The sequence below is a fragment of the Nicotiana tabacum genome, chromosome 3 (genome assembly GCF_000715075.1).
Source record: "Nicotiana tabacum cultivar K326 chromosome 3, ASM71507v2, whole genome shotgun sequence".
Classification (NCBI taxonomy): Eukaryota; Viridiplantae; Streptophyta; class Magnoliopsida; order Solanales; family Solanaceae; genus Nicotiana; species Nicotiana tabacum.
The window spans coordinates 177,278,447-177,299,443 of record NC_134082.1 but is presented as its reverse complement, the minus strand read 5'-3'; the positions used below and the strand labels follow the sequence as shown (position 1 = coordinate 177,299,443).

Below are 20,997 nucleotides of genomic sequence, written 5' to 3'. Positions count from 1 at the left end.
AGCTATTTCAACAAGCGATAACAACCATAAACTGAAGGTTCATATCCATGACACTTAAATCCAAATGAAAGAGTTTGGAGCATAGTCATGTGCGAATAATAAAATTCCACCTGGGTAACTTTACATTTCTTCTTGTTAAGATAGGGGGGGAAAATTGTTCTTTTCCCCCTTTTTGACTCCTTTCGAGATTTCAGGTTACAAAAATTTTATGAATGAATAACCCAACACTTGTTGGCTTTCAGAATGTGAGATTTATCATCCAAACTGCTACCAAAGCGCATAGGAATCACTTCATCAATTGTTTCATGCCTCATTTTGACGGTTGTGCTGAATCAAGATGCATCGTGACAGGACCATCATTAACCAAGTTAACCTACCAAATTAAACAAATACACAAGTCTGAGCACAGCTGCCCAGTTCAACAGAAATTTAAAGCTAAAGTCATACAGTAATATTTTCATGGAATCTAACCTTCATCATTGCTCCAAAGATACCATCTGCAATAAAACACAAAAAGAAACAAAAAATAATATAGATGGGCACCTCGTATATAGCATCAGAGCCAGTCAATTTTTTTGACCGTTGCAGAGAGAACAATAACTTCATTGCACATACACAAGAAGCCAGAAAACCATCTCAAGAGAACAGTGATACCAGTGAATTAATTTTTTGCTTACAGAGACTAGAGTATCTTCAAGAATTGGAGTTTTCAAATGAAAGCAGATAATTGTTCAGCTTTAAGATCTATGAAGCGGATCTATTCATGTGATGTTTTTCAACACCAAGCAAATATAAGAGCCTCAACAATGATATAGTTGACATGGAAACACCACAGATGCAAACCAACAGCCTTATTCGGTGAGTAGTTATCAGATGTCATTACTATGACTGCATGGATGATGTAGAACTCAACAAGTGAAACACTTCAAAAACATAGCAGAGCATCTTACAATGGCTGGTGAAGTTTGGTCTTATATTCCAGATGTAATGATGTAAATATTCTAGTCTGAGGAAATTATTCTTTAATGCTTTTTCTCACAGCAGGGGCTGCCTACTAAATCACGCCATTACGGATCAAAACATATTTAAAAAATTGCACCCAAAATTTCTTTAGTTTAAGGGAAATTCTGCACTAAATTTCTGCTACCTCCTTTCTACAGCTGAAATTGCCAGAGGAGAGTTAAGGAAAATAGAAAACATTAGCATTCCGTATTAGAACCTTGAAGGATAAGTTGTCAACATGTATAGTCTGCAAATGGAGTAAAGATAAGCAAATAATCCACATCGGGGGTGATGAGTGCCCCCAGTAAGCAAAATAGTTGTGCTGACAGCCTGAAACGGATACTAACTTGTTATGAAGGTATGATAGGAGTTCAGTCAAGAACGTAGAAGCCCATCAGCAATAAAACAAGAGAGACAGAGAGAGATGTCCACTTTTGTATTGCCATGGGACTATCGATCAATAACAAAAAAGGTGATCAAAACTGAGAATTTACTGAAAAGAAAATTATTCACCTTTGACTGCATCCTGTTTGTAAGCTTTCTGGAATTTCTCAACCAAAGAGGCATAGAAGGGTTTCGCTTTCTCAGGAGGCATTGCAACGTGAAAATCCGGCTTGTTTCCCTTCAGAACCCCATACAGTGTAAACTGACTCACTGCATCATCCGGTAGTATTAGATATACAAGTATATTGTTATACACCCTGATCAAAATTTAACTTATTTTCCAATCATTGTGATAATCAAAGCATCATCTTTAAAGTCATTTTACATTATTTTCCTCGTCATAGAAACTTTCAAAGCGTCATTGTTAAGACTTTGACCATTGTGACAACTTGTAAAGAAAAGCAGTTACCTAACAGAATTTCATAACTCTTCTGAACTACCTGCCAATGGAGAATAGAAGCCAATAAACTTAATACTGAAGCAATGACGTTAAAGTAAGTGACAATTTGAACAGTAAATAATACAGTTCTCTTTTTCTAAATGTTCAAGCCATGCAACATTGCCATCATTTATCTTGCATCAGAATATCTGATATTGGAGATATGAAATGGAATAAAGATATTCTATACACCTTATAAATCCCCAAACCAATAACCAATATGGTAAACTATCCAAATTAGTCTTGGTTACAAGAGTTTAAACACCAAACTAGTTGGGGTTGGTGATACGAATCCTCTGTATATATATTCTGCTCCTTCTTTTCTTGTAAAAAATTGGAAATGGTATACTCTTGTGACATAGCGAATGAACTCTTCTGTGCCAATGCTTATCGGTGGTAAATTTCTAAGATTCAACTAGCTTAGAAGGTCAATTTTTTAAAAGAAAAAAACACTTACACAAGCAAAAAAATTCGACTTCAAATCAGACAGTCAGTTAGTAATTGGAAACCACACATATTTTATCAGGCGTGAAATAAATATGCAATACCATCATATAGCAATAGAAGGTCATAATTAAGGTGTTCACTCTACAACGAGAAGCTTCGTAACTACATGGACAGAACAAATAAATGAATTGATCAAAACATATAAACTGTTCCATTGGTTTCAAGTTATATAACACTCATTTCAGTGACATGCTGCTAAACATTTGATATCACTTCATTGAACTTTTACAACTTGCAAGAGTTCAAGTTCATTTAACTATTCAAGAGTGAAATTTTGACATGAATATTTCCCTATCAAATTGACTATTCAACCATTACTTATGTATTCTTCTTCTTCAATTATCATATAATGCACAAGTCAAAATAACATTTTAAACTCCGTGCCCCATCAAACAACGCCATACAAAATGAAACAGAGGGAGTAAGTGTTGTAAATATTAATGAACCAGCCCAACAGAGAGGTGAAATGGAGAGAAAATTACACTGTGATCCCATGTCTTTCCAGTTTCCTCATTTGGGAACAGTCTCATGTTCAACACTTTCCGACATCTGCAAATTTACAAACATTAACAGAACCGAGAAAACAAAACAAAACAAAGGAAAATATAAATTCGCTTCAGTATATATTTCCTACTATGAAGTATTTCAGAGTACCAACTTTTTACTGTCACAATTAGCTTACATGTAGTCAGCATCGGAGTCAACGTCAGATTCATGAAGCCCGACCAGAACCAGCAAGCCCGGCCCGATTGCTGATACAATACGCCCTTCTACCTGCAAAATTGCTATTATGCGCTAGGTGAGCAGTGAGCACCATTATTCCTAGCTATATAAATTGAAAAAAAAAATCAAGGGTTCACCTCTACACTGGCTGAAGCAACACGCTGAACTACAGCCCTCATATTGGATCTCCCTCGCCGGCGACAAGCTAGGCGTCCGATTACGGCGCAATATTCGGGTTGTTTGAGTTTTCGTTCTTATATTAGTTCAAATTTATGGGTTTAGGAGGAAGGCGGAAAATGGTTTTGACATTTTGACTTTCACTAACCAATGCGGATATACTATTTGGTTGCCAAGAAAAGAAAATTAAATATAATAGAAAGTTTACTATTTTTATTTTTATTTTTTTGTGCGACAAGAAAATTGTAACAAAAAAATAACTCAATTTTATCTATATATCACGAAAATTATTAATTTATCTTTGTGACAAAAAAGTCTTTCTAACTTTGCCTAATTGTTAACTTTTCTCCTAATAACTTTCTATGGTATTTAAGTATACATGAGTGTTTTTTTAGTTACAAAAATAATTTAGGGATTTTTGCGACCAAAAATGATTTAGCAACTTTAATGCAATAGCATAAAAATTGAGTGATCGTCCATAAAATTAACCTAATCTTTTGTCATACTAATACAAGGATCAAATTGGGGAACCCATTCTAAATGTATCAATCTATCTATATCTATATCTATATCTATTTATTTATATTATATTAAAAGCACGAAGGCTCTTAGCGAAATGTCGTTCGCCTTTTTTACCCTTTAAAAACAGATTTTACGCTGGACAAAATAGTAATTTAAGTTATTTTCCTAATATTTTGAACTTTAAAGTTAGCTAAAATTTAGTAATCAAAATCCTTCCTTATTTAAATTATATAAAAATCTTAATAGTTAAAAATTTAAACTCAAATCAAAGTTTACTTATATAGACTACTAACGAAAGCTAGGATGACAAAGACAAAAAGCATTACGCGTTGGAACAAGTACAATTTTATTCTACAAGCGCTGTAAAAATTAAAAATTATACATATACAGCCACTGTTACGTAATTATAATAGTGTATAAAATGTATTTATACACTCATATACACTATTATACGTAATTATACAAAAAACTAACTTCGTCTTCTTCTTTTGCGTCTTTTCTGAAATTTAACTCAAATCTTGCTCAAATCTACTCTAAATCACTTCAAATTTAAATTTTGAACTCCTTTTGATATTATCAATGAATTGGAATAACACCCAATCCAAACAACTAACAAACTCAAAAAAACTTATTTTCGAAAGCAAAGCTTTGGATGATCTTCAATGATGGACTTATACTTTTCAATTTTTCTTACATGGCAACCAGGTGACACAAGAGGAGAAACAGAAAATATACGGCCCCTTGAAGCATATGTAGAAGATGTGAGAAGAAGAAGAGTGAAAGCAATGGTTGTGAGAACACAAATTTAACTCCATAGCTTTTATAAGCAATGGTTATAAGAACACAAATTTTGAATTTGCTAGTGCTTTCAAAATATGTACAATAAGGGTTAAGTTGGGTAAAACTTAAAAACATGAGCCATATTTTGTTATGGGGTGAAGTCATGTGTATTTTCTTATAATTCTTTGAACTATTAGAAATATTTATTTAGTACTTTAAATAAATTAAATTTTAATTGCCTTATATAATTATTTTCTTATTTGAACGATGCAACATAATTATAATCTCTTTTAAGTTATAATTAAATATTTAAAACTTGGAATCAACAAAAAATAAATTTGTTAATGTTAAAACCAAATAATTAAGTCTAAAAATCCAATTCAACTATTTATCAAATTTATCATATAAATAAATTATTTTTCAAGTTGGACAAAACTCTTAGGATGCCTAAATTGGTTTTCATAATAATAGTATTGGCGGTGAATGAAAATTTAAAAAATAAAAAAATTAACATGGAAGGTTTTATAGATAAGCCTTTTAACTAAATTATATATATATATATATATATATATATATATATAGTAGTACTAACGATTTTCTAAAAAGTCGTATACTCACTAACTTAAGTACACGCCCAAACCGCGCACGATAAGACTAGTAGGAAAAAAATAGAAGGAGAGAAAATCATCATCAATTTATAGAAGACTGAAGAGGGTAACTCCAATCATCCCTTAATAACTGAAAATAAAAATCATGCATTAATACCTTGAGAGAGGGCAAAAGAATTAAAGGGAAAAAATGTTTTTTTTCTTCTTTCTTTTCTTTACATTTAGTCACTATCTCACTCTCCATTCCCCTGTCCCCGAGGAGATATCATAGATGTGTACTAGATTCCTTCAAATAAAAAAAGGAAAAAAGAAGAAAAGGAAAAAAATGAAGAATTAGGAGAAATTAAATCCAACAACCCAAGAGTCACATATGCATAGTGCAATCCTTTCTAAATTCCCCATGCTTTCTTCCTCTTTTCACCCCAATACTTCCCATTTTATCCATAGCAGCAGCAAAAGCTTGGAAAAACTTATGCTTATCCTTTGCCAAATCTTGAACAAAAGACTTGGTTCTAGGGTCCAAAGACAAAGCTTGATCAGAAGCCAGCAATCCCAACTTAGCTTCCAAATTCCCATAATAAGCATTATCAAATGAGAAAGGAGTTGTCACATCAAATGGTGCTACAATATCAACATTGCCACCAAATTGTGGACATGACATTTTGAGTGCCTTGAGAAGCCTAGGATCCATACTAGGGTCAGGTTTCTTCGTCCCTTTGTAGTCATACAGTCTGTTCACAAATTGTTTGCAATGTGCAAAACCAATGGTGTGTGCACCAGAAAGGACCACGAGGTCTTCAGGTGTGAGTCCTTTTGAGGAAAAAAATTTCAAAAGTTGGTCTACTGTTGAGTTTGATTGGGGAAGATTTTGATGCACCCTTGATGCCTTTGATATTTTTCCGTCCCATCTTCCTTTCTTCACTTGATAATATGGTCCTCCAACCTATTCAAAGCATATAAATTTATATGATATTAGGCTATAACATATAAATTTATATAATTACATCACTTATAAAGTAATTATAAGTAAAAATTAACATTAATTAATATTTTTGTAGAGACGATATTTAAATGCTATTACACATGTTGAATTACACTAATAGTATACAAATTTTTGACGCCATTAAAGTAAAATAACTTAAATCTATTAGGAAATTCATTCAATTATATACACGCTAATGATATAAACAATTTTTTTACATAATGTGATTTGATATATAGCAACAACAAAAAAGGTAGCCCGGTGCACTAAACTTCCGCTATGCGCTGAGTCCGGGGAAGAGTCGGATCACAAGGGTCTATTGTACGCAGTCTTATTCTGCATGAGGCTATATATGGCAACAGATCATTGTAATTAATTTACAAGTAACCCTATACTGTCAATGTCTATAAAACTTCCTAATTTCCAATTTCATGAGATTATAAGCTTCCTAAGATTCCATTGCCGTAGTCTATTGTTATTTGGCCGATCAGTAGTCAATGTGGAGCAAAAGGTGAAAACAGTTGGTGGGACAATTCTAACGATTTGCCCCTTCTTCAAATCATACAGTGTGGCTCTCGAAGAAAGACAAGTCAAAAGCTTGTTATTATCCCAAGAATTCATTTTGGAGCCCACGGAATTACATTAAAATATATGTGTACCTCACATGTCTTCCCATGTATGATCAGTTATTTACTATCAAATGAGCCATGTTTATTGCAATTTTGTACCTTAGCTTGGATAAACTCAAATATTCTGAAACCACATACAATATATAGATGAAAATATGACCTTTGTCTTGCTTCTCATATCATGCCAAAACTTGGACAGCTATATTGAGCTTTTATGTGTTTAAAAAAAACAAAAAAGCATTGCACATTTTGGACTATTGCTCCCTATATACTAATCATTTGAGAACCGTTTGATTCTTCTTTTCAAATTTGGATAGAGGGATAAGACATCTTGATATCATGCATTAGATTTCTGCAGAGGACATGAGAAGGAGACAATTTCGATGAAAAAGAAACAGACCAAATGACTCTTTCCTTTTTATCCCGACTTCTTTTGTGGTGCCTTACGTACGAAAAGAAAAAGGGAAATAGGGCCTAAGTCTTTATTGAAACGAAAAATAGGAATAAGTTAAGAACTGTACATCGATGAGAGAATAAAGTAAAACTACCAACTTTGTCATATTGACATCATTTAATTATTGAGAAATAATTCAAGATACTCATGTATTTTGATTCGAGACTTTTTCTAAATTTAGATAAGAGATAAAACTTGTTAATTTACAATACGGACTTATGCATTTTTTTTTATCTTGGAAAATGATGAATTTACAGTATGAAATTTAGCCAGACTTCCGAATTTTGACTCCAATGAGAATTCTGAAGTTGCCTGTGAAATTCTAATCAATAAAAACCTACTCTGTATTAATCTTCTGGTATTTAAACTGCTGACATAAAAAAAAATACTGACGGACTGAAACCCAAAAACTGTCGCACAAGAATGCTTTTTTTTTTTAAATAAATTTTTTTAGATGAGGACCATGATTACCATCATAATGGAGCTATATGCCCATGGAAAACCAAAAAACGGAGAAAGGGCAAAGAAAAACTATAGTATGGAGCTATATGTCCACGGACCTCGATAAGTGACCATTTTATTTTTGGTATACCTATCAAGGAAAAATAAACTCCAAGAAAAAAAAATGTATTCACTAAATTAACCTTAATTAATTGTTAGCTTGACACATTGAAATATGTAAATAAGGGTAAATTTTAGAAAAATAAAATTAATTTTTTCATTATGTAAATGGATAGACTAAAATAAAAAGGTAAAATGTTTAATTATTGTGGACGGTACTTACTAAGTGAACAAAATCTCTGGTAGCAATGGCAAGAATGTCTGCACAGGAAACAACGCCTGGACACTTGCTTTCCACTACAGCTTTGGCTTTGTTCATGCCCTCAAATGCCTCCTTAGCTAAATCCTTATTATCTTCTGCATCTTTCTCTGCTAATTCTTTGCTTCCTGGTTTAGTTGATATCAGTATTGACCCATCACACCCCTGCATTTAATTACATAAACATAATGAAAAACAATTCACAAGCCAAAAAATGTAGCACACATAGAATTAATACGGTGGATAAGTTAGTATCTAAGAAATTCTGAGGCGGATGGAGCCTTGTTTAGTGAGTTCAAGTATTTTTGAAACAGAACTTAAATATATGTGAAAAATTATACATATATTAAAATTCTGAAACATAATAACAGGAGTGCAACGAAGTCTATCAAATTTAAATTTTGAATTCGCCTACACTTGGAATTGGGACTTACTTCAACAAAGCAATCATGAAAGAAGAGGCGAATGGTGGCAGGGCCAGAGGCCGGGGCATCTTTGAACATCTGGGAGGTTACTGAGCCAACGAGAATTTCAACTTTAGGGCAAGTCTTAGCATAATAATTAACGGAGAGTTGTCGAGGCTGTCGTCGGAGGGTGGCATTGATGGATGGGGAGTTGAGCAAAGAATTGGAGGAAGGTAAAATGAGGAGGAAGAAGAAGAGGAACATAAAAATGGTGAAAGAAGAAGAAGAAAATGCAGAGAAAGACATGGTCGTTTGGTTTAGTGGCTAAGACAAATAGCAAACAGTAATGGAGAAGAAGTATATAGGAAAAATCGAAAGGTGACTGCTATAGACAGACAAGAAGTAGCCATGTTCCAAAGAGAATCATCACCCCGTGAGAAGATGCCCAATATAATATTCTACATAAATAAATAAATATGATAGCGGACAGAAAATGATCAGGTGAATATTTCTCAGCCCATTTTCCATTTTTTTCTCTTTTGTAACGGTAGTTGTGAAATTGTGATCATTGTTGAATAATGTACTCCTAACCTCTGTATTAAAAGGTAGAATTGGAACTCGTCCGTGGCGAGCACTCGTAAAACGCCCCTGGGTTTATATGTGGGGCTTAGTTCTGTGAGACTTACGCCTCGGTCATCAGGGCTTACGCTTCGGGCATGCCCAACGCCCAGCGTACTGGGCTCGCCTAATAGAACTTTATGTAAGTAACTGACCTTGTAAATCCTCAAATTTTCTTAATAAATTGTTGACTATTCAAAATTACTTTTTTCTTAATATAAATAATTAAATCGAGAGCATTTTATGTCATAATTAAAATAAAAATTATTGCACGTTATCCACTAAGACTGCTATGATAGTTAATTTTAAATAAATCTTTCATTTAAAAAAAAGTATTTATTTATTAACTTTTTTTTATGTCTTTACTATATAATAGTCCATATTTTTTATAATTATTTTTTTAAATATTAGTTTTTCCACGTTTACGAGATACAATACTTATTAATTTAGTAGCTCAGTATTAGCTAGTACTATTTATAAATAATTAGTTATCATGGTATTATATAGTGAATTATGTGTCACTTTATTAACTTGTTGAAACTTAAATATCAATGATGCTAGAGAATCATATTTAAATTGTGAATTATGTTTTTATATAAATTCTCTTTCAAATAGAAAACATATTAAATAAAAGGAGTATTTTAAGAAAAATATCAAATTATAACAACGAAATTCTTTCAAGATTCATTACTCCTTAAGATATATATATATATATAAAATTTCGTATCGAATACATTACTTTTGATGTTTGAGTTGTAATGACGTTGCAGATAATTTGCATATTATGATATATGTCATACTTTTCGTATTATTCATAGTTGAATTAAAATTTATAAATATTTTAAATAGATTATTTGTTATAATTTTGTTATTATAATGTAATTTTTATAATTATTTTTTATTTTATACTATCTTAAATTTTTTGAAATTAGTAAAATTTAAAGATCCATGAAACTTACGCCCCATGTCTCAGGGCTTACGCCTCACCTCGTCAGAAGTAAAATGCCTCGCCTCATGCCCCTGCCTTTTAAAATATTGCTCCTAACTTTTATCCAAACACATACATTTTTATTTATATGTATCGACCACTTAAGTAGTTAAGCCAAGCGGATTGATAACAAGGGTCAGTTAATCTCAAGTAGGAGTTCAAATCGAATTCGAAAAATCACACCAAATCGAAAAGTCAAACCAAACCGATTAAAAAAACCGACTAAGTTTTGTTTGATTTAGTTTGGTATTGAGTAAAAAATTCAAACCAAATCAATATATAAATATATAATTTTTATATATGCTTTTAAGACTTTATATTGAATTTTTTTCAAAAAAATATTTGAGATATTTAATAAAATTATGAAGTGCATTCATTTTTATTTACTATAAATAATGGGTTGTATCACTTTCTTATCAAGTATTACTGAAATGCGCCAATTATCTCTTTGTTCTTCCATATTCATATGTCAAGATTTCTCATATCTTTTTCGAATTTGAAATGGTATTTCGATAATTTAAAATTAAATAAAATATATCATTACTTAGGTATCATCTTGATTTTTATGTTTAATTATTAAATTCGTTTAATCTTAAAAGCGTATATTAACAAAAAATTATTACTTAGACAACTAAAAAATTAACTATCATGTGTTATTAAAAAATTCTTTCATAAGAATATTTTAATAAATCATTTGTTTGTTAAAATTTTAATTTTTACTAAACATATATTCATTTACCAAAACTTTATTTATAACTTTAACATAGTAAGATTGAAAAATATTCATGTAACAAAAAAATCCGAAAAAATTGACAAAATCGAACTAATCCAAACCGATATAATTGGTTTGGTTTAATTTTGATAAAAACCGAACCAACCCCGTCCACGTATACCCCTAATCTCAAGTACCTCAACAGGACCACACGAGCAATATTTACGAATTTACTGACGCTCCTTGATTACTGCTTTAGTAGTAAATCAACAACTCTTTCATCCACTTCGCTGATTTAACTTCTTAAAGTGAGTACTTAGTAGTATTTGCTTTCTTCTTCTCTGCTATTTTTTTTCCGCGGGGGTGTGGGTGGGGGGTGGGGACAAATGGGATGAATCGTACGTATCATTGGATGGGCAGTGCTGTTATAGATGACCTTAAAGTTATGTTGTGCACTGGATAAGTAAAAAGGCAAGTAAAAGGTGAAAGATGAGTGGAACAGTGACTAAGGTTTGGGTCATAAGAACAAAATTTTTAATTGATTTTGCTTTCTAAGGTGAAGAAAAGAAAGGGTGAAAAGTAAAGGTAGCTAGGTATCTGCTGTAATCAGTCAAGCATGAAGAAATTCTTATGATATTTTCATGTGCAGTTGATTGTTAATTCGTTCTCATGTTATCTTTTCAAGGCCAATATTTTGACCCATTTTTTAATTGTTTTATAAATAACCAACACGATAAAAAGAGGTAGACGACAGAAACTAAAGCAAAAGCAACTTGTAATTCAAGCAAGAAGCAGTTTGGCTCATGATTGTCCCTTCTCACCTTGTAACGGCCCTAAAAATAATGAGTCTTGGAACTAGAGATTTTGTGAGTTTTTGCTTCAGTGAAACTATTTTTGGCGTTGTTATAAGAGAGCCGGTGTGTTTTGAAGAAAACTATTTTTACAACATGCGGGTTTTAGTAGCAAGTCTTGTACTCTAATATTGTAGATTTCTATCTTGATGTTGCTTCTTTCGCCTTATTTTTCTTTGTTTTATTTTCATTATTTTTTATTTTTCCTCTTGTTAAGGGTCTACTGAAAACAACATTTCATATTTACGGTAGGGGTAAAATTTGCGTACTATCTATTTTTCCAGACCCCACTTGTAAAATTATAGTAGGTTTGTTGTTGTTGTTGTAGGTTTTCAATTGAACCTACCAACCGAAGCATTCAAAGAAGTGACATAAACATTAATGAAGTAAGCAAAAATCATGAAAGACCATAAAAAAAAATTAGACGATTTCTTTCAATTTGCCTAAGTGGTCACATATATTTGATATATATATATCAGTTTCTTTTTTTAATAAGTAAAACTATTCGCAACAAAAGGAACTCCATTTCAACCTTAGCTAAAGTAGAATTTTGGAAAGACCTTTTTGTGGCTCACTTAAATGCCTTAAATGTAGAGCATGTGCATGTGCAAAAAGGGATCTCATCTTTACACAAGTCAGCCATTAATAAACGACACCCTCTTTACATTTGTGTTTAAAATTCTGTCATCCCTTTGTTGATATAACTGGCTTTCTACCAGAAATGTGCTGAGTAAAAGCTGTGGACCATGCACTTCAGGCTTCATACCTCTCATGCCAAGCTTTAATGGAGAAAGAACAATCCACAATTTGTGGCCCTAAAAAGAGGATTAAAAAAAGTCCCTCTCAAGTATCAAATTTTTGTTTCCAAGTGAGTGACCATTTGTGAAATGTACAATATATTTTTTACTTTCATATTGTCATGATCATTCCACTTTGCCTATTCTTTGGTCCACAAGTTGGAATCCTGTAATCGCTTTTAAAGATGAGGCTAAAGATAGAGACAATTCTTGCTTAAAGTAGCTCAAACACACATTTGAGTCACTTTATTGCAAACCAAAAAGACTAGAGTTATCGGATATTATGCGTTCCTGCTATAGCTTAATAATCAAAAAGCTTTGCGTCTAAGTTCAACCTCATTGAATTGGCCGCAAATTACAGCCTGTTGGATATAAGGAAACGTAGGTTTTATTACTCCTAAAACCACCGCACGTTATTTTGAGAGAAGTAAGAACGTGGAGTGGTTGTTTTTCCTATTCTTCTTCTATATATCTGTTCTACAGAAGAACTATCAAAGAAGAATGCGTGTGAAAAATTTTCTCTTCTTCTCCCAACAAAAATCACATACACAAAAAGGAAGGCTTTTAGTTTGTGAAATAAACTTTGTTTCCTTGTGATTCAAAGTTCGACTTGAGGCAATTTTTTTGGTGGTGAGTTCAACGATTTCCGCTGCGTCAATATGGTACACAACTCGTTGTTCTCGCCCCTTATTTTTCTTCAACAATGGTATCAGAGCATTCACTCTGTATTCTGTTGATATGGATACACTGCCAAATTATAAACGATTCTTAAAGTGATTTCGTTGTTTTTGTGTTTTCAATGGATAAACTACAATAAAGATACATATTTTGAGAAAGAGTCATATTGCCATTACGATTCTGTCACGATCCGGATTTCATATCCTCGGGAGTCGTGATGGCGCCTATTAGTGAAAGCTAGGCAAGCCAACTATTCCAATTTAATTACCTTTTTCAAGTCTTTAAGTCCTTATAATTTCAAAACATATCAAAACAACGGAGATAATAATATCAAAAACAAAGCGGAAGACGAAATCTGATAATTTAACTTAATACAAACTGCGGAAATCTAAATACATCTCTACCCAGAATTTGGTGACACAATTTCACAGACTGTCTAAGAGTACTACAAATAAAGTCTGAATAAAAATACACGAATCTGTCTCTGAATAAGTAAAAACAGAAAAGAGATGATAGAAGAAGACGCCAAGGCCCGCGAACTACCTCGGGTCATCTGTTGGACTGAAGGCAGCAACCTCACTGCGGTCCAAATGCTTCGGTACCAGTTTCTGCACACAGTGCAGAGTGTAGTATCAGCACAACTGACCCCATGTGCTGGTAAGTGCCTAGCCTAACCTCGACGAAGTAGTGACGAGGCTAGAACCAGACTACCAAATAAACCTATGCAAATAAATCATATACAACGGAAAATAAAAGTAGCTATTCATAGTTAAAGATGGGGAGGGGAAAGCATGCTACGGGGAGTATCAAATAACAACAAAATACCAAAGAGGAATGTAAAGAAACTAGAATTTAATTGCCAACAATAATGAGGAAAACAAACACAATATTCACTTTCACTTCTTTCTTGTTGCAGGCGTGCAACCCGATCCCACTTCATATATCTCGTTGCAGGTGTGCAACCCGCTCCCACTTCATATATCTCGTTGTAGGCGTGCAACCCACTCCCATTTCATTTATCTTATTGCAGGCGTGCAACCCGCTCCCATTTTATTTATCTCGTTATAGGCGTGCAACCCGATCCCATTTAATATATCTTGTTGCAGGCGTGCAACCCGATCCTATTTATAAATCAACATCAATCACAAAAGAATCCTGGCAAGGGAACAAAAGTATAACAGCAACATTCCGGCAAGGAATACAATATCGTAAACATTAACATCCCGGCAAGGGAGAAAATATCATAAACAATAACATCCCGACAAGGGAACCAACAATGATAATCAACATCTTAAGCATGAATAAATCTCAACGGAGTCACAATAATTACAACACTAGACCCACGGACATGCTTGACACCGACGTATAGATACTCGTCAACATGCCTATACATTGTACTCCACAATTAACACATAGCAATTAAGACACAACTCCTAATATCTCAAGCTAAGGTTAGACCAAATACTTACCTCAAACTTCCACGGCTAATTCAAGCCTCAAACGCCGCTTTCCCTTTAGAATTCGCCTCCAAATTACTCGTATCTAGCCCAAATTAATTTAACAACATCAATAAATGCTAAAGAATTCATACCCAATGCTTAATTATAGTTTTTCCATCATTTTCCCAAAAAGTCAAAAATCGACCCCGGGTCCGCTTGGCCGAAACTCGAGGTTCGGACCAAAACCCGATCACCCATTCACCCACGAGCCAAAATATGCAATTAGTTTCGAAATCTGACCCCAAAACGAGATCTAAATTTCAATTATTCAAAAAACCCTAACTCTACCCAAATTCCTAATTTCTACCATAAAAACCCTAGATTTTTGGATGAAAATTGATGAAATGCAATGGAAAATCGAAAGAAAAAGGTTTAGAATCATATACCAATGCTTTGGGAAAGAACTTGTTCTTTGAAAATCGCCTCAATGCTCTCTAGTTTTGAAAATATGAAGTTATGGACTCAATTCCGATTTTGCTACTGTTTTTAATTCACTAGACAGGCCTTCTTCGCGTTTGCATTTAGTGGCTCGCGTTCGTGGAGCTTTAGCTTCTCAAGCCATCGCGTTCGCGTAGAACAAAATCCCTTCCCCCCTGTCCCGGCCAAAAGGCCTTCGCGTTCGCGATAGCAGGTCCGCGTTCGCGAAGGCTAGCACCTCCAAGTCTTTACGTTCGCGTCCTGTTTCTAGCGTTCGTGTAGAAGGAATTGCCCTTCAGCCTGACTTACCCTTCGCGTTCGCGAGAGTCCTTCCCCGAACGCGAAGAACAACACTCCAGAATACCAGAAACTGAAAACCTGCAACTTTTCTAAGTTTAAAAACCTTCTGAAACCTATCCGAAACTCACCCTAGCCCTCGGGGATACAAACCAAACATGCATATGATAAGTAGGATTTTAACATGTTTTATACTCATACTTGCCTGCGCTTTGAGTGTAATTTGCTACAAAATAGTCCCAAAATGCTTACAGATTGCGCTTGATTGCAGGTTTGAGCTATAAAGTGACAAATCGTCAAAGATCGGCTCAAATCGGAGTGAAACCTGCTCAAGTTTCAAAGATCATTAAAGTAAGGACATTCAGAACTTGGTGCGGACTGCACCATCATGTCATGCGGCCGCACCATAGGAGTTCAGAGACTGTGAAACTACAAGTCAAATTCATGCGGTCGCGTCCCACTTCATGCTGCCCGCGTCTCACTCATGCGGTCGCACAATCTTGCTATGCGGTCGCATCCAAGAAGTTCAGAGAGTGTCATATTCCAGAAGCAAACTACGCGGCCGCGTCCTACTTCATGCGGCCCGCGTCTCACTCATGCGGCCGCACAATCTTGCTATGCGGTCGCGTCCAAGAAGTTCAGAGAGTGTCATATTCCAGAAGCAAACCACGCAGCCGCGTCCCACTTCATGCGTCCCGCGTCCCTCTCCATGCGGCCGCACTCTATGGTCACGCGGACCGCGTCAGTGAAGTTCAGAGAAGCTGCCAAAACCATTCATGCGGCCGCACAACAACTTTGTGCGGTTCGCGCCAGTCTTCATGCGGTCGCATTCCAACTTTGTGCGGTCCGCATCACCATCTTCAGAGAGCAAGATTCAGAGGTCAAGCAACCCAGTGCGGCCACGTGCCAACTTTGTGCGGTCCGCACTAACCCCGCAGGGGCATTTTTGTCCAGTTTTTCCAGCCCACTATAAATAGAACATTTTACCATTTTTAGGTCAAGTTTTTTACATCTGATAGCTGCTGCACTCGTGAGACTTATGTTTTGGCCTATTTTGGGCATTTATAGCTTGGTTTCATCATAGATTATTGTAGTTTAACATTAGTAATTAATTAATATGGTTGTTTCATCTTCTATTTCTTCAGTTTCTTCTTTAATTATGTCTAGCTAAACCCATTAGCTAGGGTTGTGGCTCAACCCTAGTGTGGGTAATTAATGGGTGTTACTTCTTAATGATAGATTGATATTGGGTGTTTGTTATTTGGGTTAATTTTATGGTTTAATTAAGGATTGATAGTTGCAAACATTAATTCTAGCTTAGTGGGTCTTGACTCTTCTTGAGAAAGAGAGTCTATGACCCCAAAATTGACCCAACAAGGAATTGGGGTGGACCCATGAGAAATGGTAGTCCCAATTAACGGGTTAAACCTCGAGAGAGTAATCACCCTACTTGAACCCAAGTTGCTTGGTCTAATTGACCTACCCAATTGGTCTCGAGAGAGTCAATTGGGCAAATTCGCTCTCCCTACCGAGAGGTGTGAGAGTGGGTACAATTGTGCAACGGTTATAACATTGATCCCAAATATGTCAATCTATTATTAGTAGTTTCTACCGTTAGTTAACCACCTAGGTGATGCCACGACCCTAGTGCCTTTCTCTATATTAATCACAACCTAGAACATATCCCTTCAGCATAAATTAGCTTAAACTTGTAGTTGATAATAGTTGTTATTAAACAAAACCCCCAAAAAATGTTAGAAGTACAATTAGGAGGCACTCGAGCAAATGTCGGGGTACGCAAAGTTCATAAAAGATTTGGTTACAAAAAAGAGATCAATGGAGTGTGAGACAATCAAGATGACCCATCAAGTGAGCGTAATTGTGCATTCCATGGCTCCGAAACTTAAGGACCCCGGTGCATTCACTATCCCATGTACCATTGGAAGTGCTGACTTCGCAAAATCCCTTTGTGACTTGGGGGCAAGTATCAATTTAATGCCATATTCGGTCTTCAAGACCTTAGGAATCAGACAACCTCGTCCAACTTCTATGAGGCTTCAAATGACGGACCAGTAAATGAAGCGGCGTTTGGGGATTATTGATGATGTCCTTGTTCGTGTTGATAAGTTCATATTGCCGGCTGATTTCGTTATCTTGGATTGTGAGGTGGATTTTGAGGTGCCAATTATCCTTGGAAGACCTTTCCTAGATACTGGAAAGGCTTTGGTAGATGTCAAAGCGGGAGAGTTGACCTTTCGTGTTGGTGATGAAAAGGTGGTGTTCCATGTGTGCAAATCTATGAGGCAACCGGATAGCACCGAGGTGTTCTCGTTTTTGACATTGTCACGACGGTGATAGTGGATGATACAAGCGCAATGGTGAATGTTGAGGACCCACTTGAGGTCGTGCTCTTGAACATGGATGTTAATGATGATGCTAAGAGAGTTGAATATGTAAACGCTTTGCATGGTATGGGCTTGTATTCTTATGAGCCTAGGAAGTTATCTTTGGATCTTGAGAATCGCAAAACTCCCCCAACCAATCCATCTATTGAGGAGCCGCCGGTGTTGGAGTTGAAACCACTTCCTCCTCACCTCAGGTATGAATACTTGGGCCCTAATTTCACTTTGCCTGTTATTCTTTTGTCTTGTTTGACTAACGTGCAGGTTGACGCCACTTTGGCGGAACTACAAAAGCGCAAGAGGGCGATCGGATGGACATTGGCGTATATTCAGGTTATAAGCCCCGCCTTTTGCATGCATAAGATCATATTGGAGGAGGATGCGAGGCCCTCACTTTAACACAAAAGGATACTCAACAAAGCTATGCAAGAAGTGGTCAAGAAGGAAGTTATCAAATGGCTTGACGCCGGTGTGGTGTATCCTATTTCTGACAGCTCATGGACTTCTCTGGTGCAATGCGTACCGAAGAAGGGCGGGATGACTGTGGTAACCAATGCTAACAATGAGTTGCTTCCTACTCGGACGATGACGAGATGGAGAGTTTGTATGGACTATAGAAAGCTTAACAAGGTAACTCGAAAGGATCATTTCCCGTTGCCGTTCCTCGACCAAATGCTTGATCGTCTTGCGGGTCGGTCATTCTATTGCTTTTTAGATGGGTATTCGGGGTACAATCAGATTCTCATCACCCCAGAAGATCAGGAAAAGACGACCTTTACTTGTCCCTACGACACATTTGCATTTTCGAGGATGCCGTTTGGATTGTGTAATGCCCTATCGACCTTTCAACGATGTATGATGGCAATTTTCACCGACATGGTGGAAGATTTATTGGAGGTCTTTATGGATGATTTTAGCGTGGTGGGGGACTCCTTTGAAGAATGCTTGACAAATTTGGATCGTGTGTTGGCCCGATGTGAAGATACAAACCTAGTTCTCAATTGGAAAAAATGTCATTTTATGGTAGAAGAGGGTATTGTATTGGGTCATAAGATTTCGAAGAGAGGTATTGAAGTTGACAAAGCCAAAATTGAAGTCATTTCAAGGTTACCTCCACCTACTTCTGTCAAAGGGGTGAGGAGCTTTTTGGGGCTCGCGGGTTTCTACCGAAGGTTCATCAAAGATTTCTCTAAGGTAGTTAACCCGTTGTGCAAGTTGTTAGAGAAGGAGGCCAATTTTGTCTTTGATGAGAAATGCATGGAGGCGTTCGAGCTTCTAAAACACAAGTTGACAACTACCCTTATCATTACCGCACCCAATTGGAGCTTGCCATTTGAGCTCATGTACGACGCTAGTGATGTTGCAGTAGGGGCGGTCTTGGGCCAAAGGATAAACAAGATGTTCCATCCGGTGTACTACTCAAGCAAGACGATGAATGAAGCTCAAAGAAACTATACAGTCACTGAGAAGGAGTTGCTAGCTATTGTGTTTGCCATGGAAAAGTTCTGACCATACCTAATGGGGGCCAAAGTGATTATCCATACCGATCATGCCGCCCTTAGGTATTTGATGACCAAGAAAGATTCAAAAGCAAGGTTGATGAGATGGGTGCTACTTCTTCAAGAGTTTGATCTAGAAATTGTGGACCGGAAAGGAAGTGAATCAAGCGGCGGACCACTTGTCCCGCTTGGAGGAAGAGGGGTGGCCTTCTAACGGCTTTGAGATCAATGATGCGTTCCCGGATGAACAATTCCTTGCGGTATCTATGCATGATATGCCGTGGTTTGCCGATGTGGCAAATTATCTTGTGACCGGTATAATCCCGTATGAGCTCCCTTCTAACCAAAGGAAGAAGCTCAAGCGGGATAGTTTGGATTATTATTGGGATGAGCCATATTTGTTCAAGATTTGCACCGATGGTGTGATTCGCCGATGTGTCCCGGAAGAAGAACAATTGAGTATTTTGGAGGCTTGTCATTCCTCTCCCTATGGTGGCCATCATGGCGGGGTGAGGACGGCTTCTAAGGTGCTTAGTTGCGGTTTCTATTGGCCCATCTTGTTTAAAGATGACAGTGATTTTGTCAAGAGATGTGATGAATGCCAACGAGCCAGTGGGATTTCAAAAAAGGATGAGATGCCTCTCAACACAATTCTAAAGGTGGACATTTTTGATGTGTGGGGTATCGACTTTATGGGGCCGTTCGTGAGTTCTTGTGGGAACACCTATATCTTGGTAGCGATTGATTATGTGTCGAAATGGGTCAAAACCGTCGCTTTGCCCAACAACGAAGCTCGAAGTGTGGTGACGTTCTTGAAAAAGAGTATCTTCACAAGGTTTGGCACTCCACGTGCTATTATTAGTGATGGTGGTTCTCATTTTTGCAACCAGGCTTTTGATTCATTGCTTGCCAAGTATGGTGTAAATCACAAGGTGACCACTCCTTATCATCCTCAAGCGAGTGGCCAAGTTGAGGTTTCCAACCGAGAGATCAAGAGTATTTTGTCCAAAACTGTCAATGCCAATAGGACCGATTGGTCGAAGAAATTAGATGATGCTCTTTGGGCCTATCGGACAGCTTACAAGACCTTGATTGGTATATCTCCGTACTGGTTGGTGTTTGGGAAAGCTTTTCATCTTTCGGTGGAATTGGAGCATAAGACTATGTGGGCCTTGAGAAAATTGAACTTAGAATGGGATGTCGCTGCGAATCTCCGGGTTGAGCAACTCAATGAGCTAGACGAGTTTAGATTTCATGCCTACTCCAGCTCGTCCTTGTACAAGGACAAGATGAAGTACCTTCACGATAAGTATGCCCGAGGGAATGAATTCAAAGTTGGTGACATGGTTCTTCTGTTCAACTCCCGGTTGAGGTTATTCCCGGGAAAGCTTAAGTCTAAGTGGAGTGGTCCATTTGAAGTTGTTGGTGTAACCCCATTTGGTGCTATTGATCTCAAGAACAAAAATAGTGAAGTTTTCCGGGTCAATGGGCATCATGTCAAGCATTACTTGGGAAAGTTTGATGATAGCCACATGGTGGCACTCATTCATTTGAAGTGACTTTGATGGTAACATGCGTCGACATTAAATCAGACGCTTCTTGGGAGGCAACCCATGTCTTTTTCTTTCTTTTTTGATTTCTGTTGTAGATTAGGATTTTTGAGCTAATGGTTTGTGAGATGTTGTGGGAATTGTAATTGAACCAGTGAAAAACAACTGTGCAAAAAGTGCACAGTCTCTGAACAGTGA

At 36.3% G+C, this 20,997-nt stretch overlaps 2 protein-coding genes across 2 annotated transcripts; both read right to left on the bottom strand.

The window, feature by feature from the left end:
• Window positions 1–5: 5 nt before the first annotated feature.
• On the bottom strand, window positions 6–3,423 carry LOC107792835 (uncharacterized). The gene is made up of 7 exons (XM_016615086.2): window positions 3,253–3,423; window positions 3,075–3,166; window positions 2,875–2,941; window positions 1,856–1,886; window positions 1,516–1,656; window positions 472–497; window positions 6–373 (listed from the first exon to the last, which is right to left on the bottom strand). Exons 1-7 carry the CDS (start codon window positions 3,292–3,294, stop codon window positions 311–313), a joined length of 462 nt encoding a protein of 153 aa, XP_016470572.1. The 5' UTR covers window positions 3,295–3,423; the 3' UTR covers window positions 6–310.
• A 1,941-nt stretch (window positions 3,424–5,364) lies between these two features.
• LOC107758994 (peroxidase 19-like) lies at window positions 5,365–8,946 on the bottom strand. The gene is made up of 3 exons (XM_016576850.2): window positions 8,522–8,946; window positions 8,052–8,252; window positions 5,365–6,145 (listed from the first exon to the last, which is right to left on the bottom strand). Exons 1-3 carry the CDS (start codon window positions 8,795–8,797, stop codon window positions 5,567–5,569), a joined length of 1,056 nt encoding a protein of 351 aa, XP_016432336.1. The 5' UTR covers window positions 8,798–8,946; the 3' UTR covers window positions 5,365–5,566.
• Between the last annotated feature and the right edge of the window lie 12,051 nt (window positions 8,947–20,997).